Here is an 11,963-nt window from a genome sequence, read left to right on the forward strand (position 1 = left end):
TCTCTCTCTCTCTCTCTCTTTTTTTTTTTGGAAAACTATAGAATCCTGTCAAGGTTTTATCACTAGTTATTTGAACGCTTCTAAGGTTATAGCAATCTCAAAAATATTAAATTTATTATTGTATACCAAAGCATTCATAATAGCTCGTTATTAGCTCTCAGCAACCATAGAATAAATACAGTATATATATATATCACCATTTTGTAGGTTTTTACATTAGCAATTGACTATAAAGTGTTATAACTGCAACAAATTATATCAACTCCTTTTGATTTTGTTAATTTCCTACCTGTTCTTCCCATCAAAACCAAGCCTTGACTCCTTGATGATTTGGGCCTTTCCTCTGATTGTCATCTTTTTCTTTTTAGTATCAATGACTAATCTGGTTTATTACTTTATCATCTGCGGGCAGCATCCATATCTATAATAGGATCTACCCGATCCACTACAGAAATTAATCTTGACGGATATAGTTGAACTTCCCTAAAATCTTGCCCAATTTCTTAACTAGTATATGTATCGCCACCACCATGTTTACATGTCTTGCACTTGGATTGATACTCTTTCATATTCATGTCTCCATATTAATGGATCTAAGTAAAATCTAATGATGCTAGCACTTTTTTATTCCTTGTCTGATTAAAAAATCTTATATCAACAGGCAATTGATGCTATCAAGCTTCCAGCTGATGGATCAGGAGCAACATTTCCAGGAAGTTATATGTTTGAGCTCTTAGAAAGGGCAGAAATTACCCCACATAAGAAGACAATCATTTTAGAAATACTTGACAGACTGGTAAGTATTTATTGTGTTTGATTTCATAAAGCAGCAATGCTCATCTAAATTTTTGTTTCTAGTTTTATGGTGTTTGGCATGTTTTGAACCGTGCATATAATCTGCCCTTTTTTTTCTGTTGTTGTTATGTTCAGAGCCCCATGCACACAGGTAGGAATAGAGACCCTGCAGTGGTACTGATGTAGAAAAATAGTAATGCCTATAGTAATTAAGATATACAGTACTGTTAAGTAGTGAAAAATATATGAGTTATACAGTAGTAATAAACTGTATAATGGAATATTTACACAATATAGTAGAAACAAATAAGTAATAGCGATAACATGGTAATTGTAAATCATTGATAATGATATTGCAGTAATAATGCTAATTATAATAGTAATAATTACTCATAATTGTATTGTGGTATAAAAACAAGTCCATAGTACAATTATATATGAGCAAATGTCTTAGGAGTTTCTACCTGTATTTTGATATCCAGTTTAGGTGTTGATGCCCTTTATCATTAAATGTAAGTACCGTGACAGTAGTAGCATCCTTTGCTTAAATATTAATTTATCTCTTGCCAGATGCTGATGAAAAGTTTGTTCACACGGGTGTTAGCACTATATTTTATGCAGGAGTTTTAGATGGATTACTATTCTAGTACAATCTGCAATTTGAAGAATCTCCTGGCTTATTACCTATGCCAACAAAGATGAAGGAGGCTATGTTTGTGTGTTTGTTTGTGAACAGATTTTTGGTTATAATTTTAATCGTAATGAAACTTGCAGGGATTAACTGTTATGTAAAAAGTTGGACATAATCAAATTTTGGAAAGTCAAGGTCACAGTCAAGGTCACAGTCAAGCAAAATGTCCAATTCACGTAAGTTCGGAACTCATTGTCATAGAGACTTCAAATTTGGTTCATATTTGAGTGCATAAAAATCCATGGCAATTAATACATGTTAAGGTCAAGGTCAAGGTTGAGGAAAAGGTCGAGAAATAAGCTGCCGCACCGGGGGTGTGCACTCTACCGAGTGTCCCGCTAGTTCTGAATAGTTTTTAGCTTTCATTAAGGGGACCGTCCGCCATGGTGTTTTGACATACCTACTTTCAGAAATTGAAAATTATTTTATTGCTTCCATGTATGCATAAACATATCATACATGCTCTCCAGAAGTTTCAGCCAATTATTTTTTTAAATAATGAAGGTATAGCAGTCTTTAAATGATGACGTCATCCTCACTGCGTCGTCTGCATGGCTGAGTTTGACAGAATCGTCTTTGTGTTTTTATTTTTGCATATATATAGCAATATTTTCACTTATGTTTCAAAATCTTGTACGTCTGGCAGAAATGGAAGGCACTGGTAGAGGGTAGGTGAACGAAAACTACCAGCTACAAGGACAGCAGCCAGAGTTTCCAAAGACATATAGCAGTTATAATGCATGTGTTTGTTTACTTGCAGTTCTTATTTACACTGTTTTCACAACATCCTCGGGAACTTTTTAGCAAGGCCAATGTTACCTAAGGTGATAGAAAGAACAAAAAGTAAGCAGAGAACATGAAAAAAGAACCAAGAAGAGAGGGAAACAAAAATAAAAGAGTATAAAGCTGAAACATGCTAACTAAAGCACTGGCAACAATGAGAGACTGCTGACAACTCATGACACCCTTACACCAAGTATAATGGTAAACTTAAGGTTTAAATTCCTCGTTTAGGGTCCGTTTATGTAGGAATAAACAATAAAAGTACAAAGTAATGTTATCATAATAATGTTTTCTTGATTTCTTTAAGAAAAGAAGCAAAAATGTGTTGCAAATCTTTGGGAGCTTATAACTTAAAAACATACTTATTGACACTTAGGTAAATTTTTCTCACTTATTTATTGTTCGATTGTAAAGAGAAAGATATCATAGAAAAAAGGAATAAATATCCCCCAATCTTGTGAGATGGAATTTTAATTTTCTTACTTTTTTCAGGATTATTTTGCGTCTAGATGAGGAAAAAAATAAAAATTCATAAAAAAAAGTAAAATGAAAATTCCCTATCACAGAATTGTTCGGGTTATAAAGTAGTTTATATGGTATAAGTTTCAATACAATTGGTGTCATATTAGTGGAGAAAATTTACCTAAATTTTATTTTTTTTAAATCACGATTTTTGCTAATAAATCAAAGTGTTTTTGATCAAATGACTTGAAATTTTTATATGATGAAGGTATTATATATGTCTAAAACATATATAGAAATGGTGTATTTTGGATCATTAGAAAAAAATAGAGGACATGGTGGACGGTCCCCTAAAGTTAATATTGATTAGTAGCACGCCGGTTATCCCAATTTTATTAAATTTTTATATAAGAAACCTTTAAGCCTGTCGTAGTTGCCACTACAACTACAAATTTAGTGTTTGGTGTTTCAAGTATTTACATGAACGCAGTGTTGCCAAATGTTCTTAATTAACTTTTAGTATAGAAGTAAAATTCCAGTAATATTTCCTAAGTTTCTCATATAGCCTACACATTTTCACGCAAAATTAATTATTGATCAAAGAAGTCTCTAGAAATTCCTGCTAATGTATGGGACTCAATGTCTTGTTACTTTTCTTTTAACTTGGTAACACAGCACTCGACTAACAGTGAGATGTGTCGACCAAGGTCGTATTGAACAAATGTGTGTATTAATTTGAAACTCTTGCAACAAAATTGTTATCAAAATATTGCTTTATCACAAAATATTAACAAAATGAGAAAATAAATAAATATTGCATAAACAACTGATATGGCACAGTGTTGTCTGCTAGGAGACCACTAGTTGGCATGTTTGCTTGTGGAAGGGGGTTGGCCAAACAAACGTAGCTTGCTACAGTACTACATTAAACCAAGTGCAATATGAAAATAAATTTTATTACATATGAATGGTAATAGTAGGTTTATATTTTGTGTGTGGTGAGTGTGATTGCTTATATGTCATTAGTTGGGTGTTTGAGAGTTGTCGAACTCCCTTATACAACTTTTTCTTTGTTAAATGCAGGGTGATTTTTCGGGGTATTTTTCTGGAAAATAGGTGAGTTTTTTGGCACAGGAAATACGTCAATTTTCATTTTTCCTAACGATGCAAACCCTGAGCTATTTATACAAATTGGCCCGCCATAACCTGTCCCCCAATAAGTCCTGCCTGCAATGAAAAATGACTAGACAACATAACTGTGTGTGTGTGTGAGCTGAGCGGGTAGCCGGCTACCCCTCCTACCTCCCCAATAACTAGCGGTAGGGTAGTTGCACCACACTAAAAGTCTTATGTCTAGTTTTCCAGGTTTGCCAAAAGTATTATCTCTATAAATAGCTACAGATTTGTATCATCAGGAAAAATACAAATTACAGTACTTTCAAATTTGTCATATTTAGGTTTTGAGAATCATCCCTTGCCAACTCACTGCCATTTGTCCCAACGCAAATGCAAACCATTGCCCTTTAGGTTGGGAGTATGTTTTTGGCGAGAAGCTGGATGGTCGTCGAATCGTTTAAAGAGCCGTATAGCAACAGGAGTGAGTGAGGGTGAGGAGGTCTGCCCTTTCACCTGTCAAAGTCTCTCCACTTGAGTTTTTCAGCTGCATTGAGTATGGGTGTACTGATTTGCCCTTAAGTGAACTTTCACTTTCTTTTTCTTTCAGGAAGTCAATGCTGGCTGTTGACTGTTAATGTAAAGCAAGACACTCAATTGTATGATGTTGCACTTTGCATCTGCTTTTTTTTTCCTTTTATTAAACCGGCTGTTGATCTGCACCCTCTCTGTGCTCTTGCTAGGGATATGATTGTTCACAATCATCCAATTTGCAGAGTGTAGCTCATTGCACCTGTAATTTGTTAGGCATGTGCATTGAGGGGAGGAAGAGAGCTTGCTTTTTCCTTCTGCTCCTTGGGTGCATCTGCTGTTGCTGCTTCTGTTCTTACTCTCCTGGCTCATTCTTGGTGGAGTATGTGGCAGGAGCTAAAGTGGTTCTCCCTCCCCGGTGGCCCCTTGGTCAAAAGTACGTGTTCCCTCGATAACAGGTTGTTTCCGTGCACCTACCTGACCCGGTCACCCACGCTCCCTTCTCGTGTGCTTTACCCCAACACTTGTACCTTGGGGATCTGGGATTCTGCTCCCCTGAAAATGTAACTGCCCTCCCTGTGAGTGTTCTTCAGTGTTGCTGTTCCTGCTGGAGCAACCCCTGTGTTTTCTCACCTTGGGAAAGCCTCTTTGTCCTGGTTTCTCAGACTTTGACTCCTCAGCTTGCAGAGCCAGAGGGGAGGGTTGGAAAGAGAAAGAAATATGCTCATTCTTCTTTTTGTTCCGACTCCTCTTCCTTCTATTTTTATACGGCTTCGGAATTTGTTCACTTCTTCTAAGATTGCGTCCTTTCGACACCACCTCTTTAGGAGGGACAGAGAGGGAGCAGAGTCCCTGTGTTTTGGTTCCTTGGGACCGATGCACAGGGACGAAATAATGACTTGGTGTCAAGACCTCAGACCTAGCTTGAGGGTCCCTGGCTATCCCAGTAGCCAAGTAGGGCAGGTGTTGTGGCCCTGCTTGCCCACACCCAGGGGCCCTGTGTGATGCTGGAGCTGTTCCCCAATCTAACCTAAGGGTCTATTTTAGGAGTTGCCTTTCAACACCCATTGGATCACTTGAATGGTTATGCCCTGTCTCTTTTTAACCCTGGTACAGACTAATCTTCCGTGTGGGATTTCAATAGGTTGGTTCGGGTGGCTCCCAGACAACCTCATACTAAATGGTTTCCCTTCTTGCCCTGTTGCGATTCAGAAGGAACTTCCTTGGCCCTCATCATTCCCAGGGAAAGTAGGTGACACCCGAGTGGTTTCCTACCACGTCAGGCTGGAGCTACACCTCTTATGTCATGCCCGCCCAGGTACAGTACCTGGTGTCTCAACATAGTGCCTGGTGTGTGGCCCGGGTCACAAATACCCCACCCAGAATAAAAAAGCAAATGAAAGCACCATCCTTTTCTGTTATTTAAAGTAATGTCTATATAATAGGAAAAAGGAAAACTCCAGAGAAATTTATGTAATCCACTGTAAAAAAGGAAAATGTAGGTTATCATGGAATAAGTGTACAGTACATGTATCACAAGAGCACCATGCTTTTCTGATATTTATAGTAATATCCATAATAGGAAAAATCACACTTCTGAAAAATTTGATATAATCAGCTGTAAAAAATCAAAATGTAGGTTATAGAATAATTGTACATGTATATGTGATAAGGACAAATATATAGCTACTGGGGTTTAAATCCGTTGCATCATAGAAGTGAGAACTATGCCTGCTAGTAGTTTATTTTTTTCATGCAATTATGTAATATACTGTAAATGCTTTATCCAATCTCTTTTGTATGGAGTCCATCAAAAATAGCCTTCAAAGCATCTGTCTGCTAAGTGAGACCCCCTTTGGTTTTCTGTGAAATAAGCATGATTTTCTCTGATTGAAAAGCTTTAAAAATTAGATTTAATTATATACTTTGTTCAGTGCTCATTAAAATAACTGGTCAAATGTTATTATATCGTGGTCAGGACAACCTGAGTGGTTGCTTGTTACCAACAGGTTTACCATTGATAATTAGCCATATGCTTAGATCCTAATTAGAAGTATCATATGTCATTTTATTATATTTATTTTGAATCTATCTTTTCAGATATTGTATCTTACGACCAACAGTGCATCTCCATTCCAGCGAAAAGGTGCTGGCCTTCAAAAATTCTCAGACCTCATAAAAATTGTTTTTAGCAGGGACAAATTCTCCCTGCAACATATGGAATTTGTAAAGCAATGTTACAAGGTTAGTGTTCATTCAAGTTTGCTGATTATAAAGAAAAGCCACAGTTTTAATAGAGCGCTGATTAAATTTTGTACAGTAAGCCTTTTAGTTATTGTGAAGTAACAAAAGTATTTTTCTGGTTACTGTGAAAGTTTGAGGATTAATAATGCTGTAAGCTCTTACCTATTCACAACTTCTTACTCCAGTTTGCTGTTATATCCGGACTCTTTTTGTATGGTTTGCAACATTCCTGGACAATTTCTGTACAATAAAATGGTAAATAGTGAAGTACTGTTGGTGAAATAACTTTATATAATCTTGCCTGGTTATTAATCACAACACACACCTGGGTTCATGTCACACAAGGTATACCTGGATATTCGTCGTAAGACATACTTGGGTATTCATCACAAGACATACCTTGGTATTCATCCACTTGAGATTACACGGTTTGATGAGAAAAATTTGTTGCAGTATTAGTCATTCCATTAGTATTCGTCACCCTTAGTAGAACTTGTATGAGTTAAGAACCTGCAAACATATGCCTATTCCAGTTATAAACAAAGCATCTGTTTCATCATAGCTTTTGCTCCACATTTTTTATCTATATATATGAGACTGGGTCACAATCCTGAATGCCGTAATCACGACAACCAAAATATCGACATGCCAGGTAACCGGCTTACCCAAAATCCTTACAGCCATAATCCCGACTTTGTTTTCTTCCTATAGTCGACCCAAACCTTGGGTCGTTGTACCTGGAGAAGTACTGAAACAAGAGAGATTAAGATGTTAAAGGTGGGACAATTCCTTCTGGTATCCTTGATATAGTTTCCTTTTTTGCAATTTTTTTTCAGGTGGGCGATGGAAAGCAAATATAAACTTTGGAGGATTTATGATCCCAGGTCAATCAGAGCCACACAGGGTGTGTGTTTAATTGGATCATATAATGCATAGCTTATAGTATGGTGCCAAAAAGTTTCAATTTATACATAGAGAAGGAGAGAGTCATATACTTCAAACTTGAAATGATTGTAAATTATTTGAGTACAGAATACTTACAGTAGAACTAACATTATGTAGATAAGAAGAAAGTTGAAGGTTGAGATTTAGATGTCAACCCTTCTAAGAGAAGAATAGGATTAGTTTGATATGCGTTATCAGATAATCAGTAGGTGTTAAGCTGGTCAGATTGTTTTCTCATATCTTCATTTGGCAGTCGTTAAGGTACGAACTAAAAAGTCTGAATCTTTTTTATGTCCATACGAGGCATTGAGATTAGAACGTCTCTGAACTGCTTCTTTGGTTTTGGTCAACTATAACAGTGGTGTACCTGTGGTCAGATCAGAGTATTTAAAAGGTCAATATCCTGATTAACTTCCTTAATAGTCATTTTTTCAGTAGGCACAATGGACAGGCAAAATACCCCCAGGAATTGAGAGAGAATCTACAGTTTTTCAATATTAATCTTACCCGATAATCATGTAGCTGTCAACTCCGTTGCCCGACAGAATTCTACGGAAGGGATACGCCAGCGATCGCTATACAAGAGGGGGGTGTACTCACAAGTGCCACCTGTGGCCAGGTACTGCAGTACTTCTTGTTGACACCACCTCAATTTTTCCTCTGTCGTGCCTCCGGCTAGACCTACATGGATACGCTGTTGATTCTGGAGTTTTTTGCTCACGATTTGGTGATGTATTTGCTCTAGAGTTTAGCTTTCGCTATTCAGGAAGTTTTATCATTAGCTTAGCTAGCTTTTGGAATTAATTTGATTAATAATGGTGACGAAGAGAGTATGAACTCTCTTTCACTTTTAAATGGCCGACCCTTCCCTTAGACGGAAGTGTTGGTGTCTAAGAGAGTATAGACTCTCTTTCTTAATCTTGCTTAACAAAAGTTATAGATTTATTTTATATCTCTCCGCCTTTTATAGGCCTCTTCGATTAACTTCCTTTTATTATAAACTTATTAAAATTAATTTTTATATTTGTTTATATTCGACCTTTCCTAATAGTAGGCGGTCTTTTCTTGGTACCGAAGTTAATTAACATTGAGCCCGTCATTTCGGTTTTACCTGTTAACATTTTAGGCTATTTTAATGTTTTTGAAAGAATTTCTTTGATAGTCTCGTACTGTTTTCAAAGTTGAACTAACGTTTTGTTTTGTCTCTGCAGTTGTTGACGTTCAGAACGTTCAACTTGCGCTCTATCGTTACGATAGAGAGAGAATTTTCACGGTGTCACGTTGCAGTAAGAGTAAACCGTTTCTAGCGTTTTGTTCATTCTTTCTTAGCTTAATGGTTTTAATTCTAATAAAGGAACTTTTTATTTGGGAAATCTTTCAGTTTTTTTCCTTTAACAATAATATGTTTTAACGATATATATGATTGGGCTCTTCTCTCAGGTTCTAAGTCAAGAGAGAGAGAGAGAGAGAGATAGAGACGGAGGGAGAGAGAGGAGGATAAACGTTTCGTTCAAGCGAGTAACGTTGTTATCGTTTTTGCTCTTCTCCCTAGTCTCTTTAGGGGAAGAAGGTAAACGTTTCTAGAGTTTTATTCTTGTTCTCAAGCTTTATGCGGTGAGAGATTTTAAACGTAGTTTATTTGATCTAGTGTTTAGTCTCTTTCCAGCCACTGAATTAATTATCTTTCATTAGATTTTTCTGTTACATTGTAATTCTGTTTTCGCAATTACTAACTTTTAAGGAAGGATAGAATTGCGTGTTTCAGGTACAAACCACTTAAAGTTTCGAGTTCAGTGAAATAAGTGCAAACAGAAAATCAAAAGTGATAAGTGATAAGCGCAAAGTGTTACAGTGTTGCGTTCGAGGGTTCGTCTGTTCGTGCCAGTTGTTCGCCTAGTCTGGGACCTCTTACAAGCTCCCAAGCCCAGGGGAGAAGTAATGTCGAAGGACTTATGGGTTCAGCAGGCCTTGATCGACGAACAGACGTTTTCCCTCCGTGGTTTCGGGTGTATCTACACACGTTGCCGACGTGATCACCCCACCCACACAAAGACGAGAGAGCCCTTTTATTCCTCGTCTGCGGAAGAGGTTTCTCGCAGAAACCATGGACCAAATCTTGCAGCTTTTAAGTGCAAGTCGGTCCCTTCCGCACAAGTCCAACTCCTAGGTGTAGCCATTAGCCCTGGGTCAGTTCGGACTTGCTGCAGTACGACAACTGCACACCTCCCAGAGAGGCAAGGTGGTATCGCAACAGGCAGTAGCTCCGTCTGTTGCCGCACCAGCTGTTTTAGACCCTCAGTCTCAACGGACAGTAGCTCCGTTTGTTGTTGTCTTTCTTAAACTCTAGTGGTCTATACTGCAGACAATGCAGTCTCAGCTTGCGGTGTTGATGCAGGAGTTTCAGGCAGAGAAGGTTAATACACCTCCTCCTGCGAACGCTCCTCCCCCTCTGCGCAGTACAATCTGCCAGACGTATGAGGTTGAGGTTCCTCTAGCTACCTCCATGCGTGAGCTGCCGCGTTGGGAGTTGCCAGATACCAGCGCTGTGCAGCAACCTCCACTTTCCTTGAGGCTGGAGCCTCTTACCACGCAGCAACCTCCTCAACAATGGGGGCAGGAGCCTTATGCCTTACAATCTCCTCTTCCCTTGAGACAAGAGTTTCTTGCAGTAAGACCATCCTCGAGGCAGCAACCTCTTGAGGTACGACAACCTCTACCATCCTTGAGGCAGCCACCTCAGCTCTCGCAGCTGCAACCTCAACTCTCGAGGCAAGCACCTCAAGAACCTCAACTCGTGAGACAGGAGCCGCGTTCTGCGCAGCCGCCACCTCAACTCTCGCAGCTCACACCTCAAGAACCTCAACTCGTGAGTCAAGAGCCTCTCTCTGCGCAGCCACCTCAACCCTTGAGGCAAGCGCAACTCTTGAGGCAGGAACCTCATGCTATGAGTCAGCCACCTCAACGCATGCATCTGCCACTTTCTCCTCAGCTTGAGCCTCTTCCCATTCAACTTTGAAATAACAAATGACAATAATAACACCTCATTACTTTCATAACTTGCATTTGTAAAACATATACATGTATGCCTACACAAACATTATGATAATGGAGGTTATTCGTATTACTTAAAAAAAAAAAAAAAATATATATGTATTCCTTGCAATATATTTTTAACAAAATCGCAAAAATATGGCAAAAATATCTTCAAAACAAAAATGAATCATGAGTTATGAATGTAATGTAAATATTATGTTGATATTAAAACCCCATGCAAGCATGCATGAAGTAATGCAGAGTTGCCAACAGGGCGAGTTTCCCTTTCCTGAGGTGAAGTAGATTATAGTACGTATATTTAGTGCAGCTTAATTCTACGATTATCATGCCGGCTATCAAATTCATCAACAAAACAGTCTAAATCAATTCCCTCGGCACGTGCACTTTCAATGGACAGTGATGCGATATTACTCAATCTAGCACTGGTCATGGAATTTCTGAGAAATGTTACACGCCATGCAACATGCTCTGCTTACCTTACAGCATGCTCTACATACAGCATGCTCTGCATACAGCATGCTCTGCATACAGCATGCTCTGCATACCTTACCGCATGCTTCTCAGTCACACATCTTTGGTTGTTGCCAACTCACTAGACTGTCAAGCAGTTTCATAACGTTGCCTTCTAGTCTGCTGCTTTTGCACCAGTGAAACCCTCACTGAGAGAACTTAGCTTTTCTCGGATATGGTCCCTGTAGATGAGAAAGTGCTTTCTCCCTCCTTCTGATATTCCCTTGAGGACTCTGTCATTTGGAGAGGAGCCTTTAGCTGCGTAGCCTCCTATGGACTTTTATTTAAGCATAACATGCTTCCAGGGAAGGTAATGGTTCCACTTCAGTCGCTAACCCCGTCTGTTACCACACCTGCTCCCATAGACCTTGAGCTGTGTTGCAAGACATGCAGTCCAAGCTTAGTCCTTGTTAGAGGATTTTTTTGTTTACGGAGTCAGTGTGTCACTGGGAAGACGTTCAACAACCAGCAGAAGTGACTTGTTGTGACGCAGTGCGGCAACCTCAGCAACCCGATAAGGAGTTGTCTGTACGACCCAGACAGTCTAGACAGCTTCGGGTTGTCACTGTACTTCCTCGCTTCCCCATGGTTGACAGTTCACAGACTGTGCAGCAGTACCATGATCTTGTGTCCGGCTCCGTCAGACGACTGGCTTTTAAGAGCTCCCACAAGTCGTCGCTGTCTGGAGATTCTCAGATGGACTATGGATCTGACCAAGGAACTGGGCCTCCTGGTCAATTTTGAGGAGTCCCAGCTCGTCCCATCCCAGACCATTGTCTACCTGGGTATGGATCTTCAGAGTCGAGCTTTTCGGGCTTTTCCGTCGGCCCCAAGG

At 39.1% G+C, this 11,963-nt stretch overlaps 1 protein-coding gene across 1 annotated transcript in view; it reads left to right on the top strand.

Annotated features, from left to right (window-relative positions):
• Rtel1 (Regulator of telomere elongation helicase 1) overlaps nt 1–11,963 on the top strand; it is a 265,901-nt gene that overhangs the window by 118,092 nt on the left and 135,846 nt on the right. The window contains exons 9-10 of the mRNA XM_068351830.1: nt 662–796; nt 6,476–6,619. Coding sequence (XP_068207931.1) covers nt 662–796; nt 6,476–6,619 — 279 coding nt within the window. The remainder of the gene's footprint in view (nt 1–661; nt 797–6,475; nt 6,620–11,963) is intronic.

This window comes from Palaemon carinicauda, chromosome 28, assembly GCF_036898095.1.
Source record: "Palaemon carinicauda isolate YSFRI2023 chromosome 28, ASM3689809v2, whole genome shotgun sequence".
NCBI classification, from domain to species: domain Eukaryota; kingdom Metazoa; phylum Arthropoda; class Malacostraca; order Decapoda; family Palaemonidae; genus Palaemon; species Palaemon carinicauda.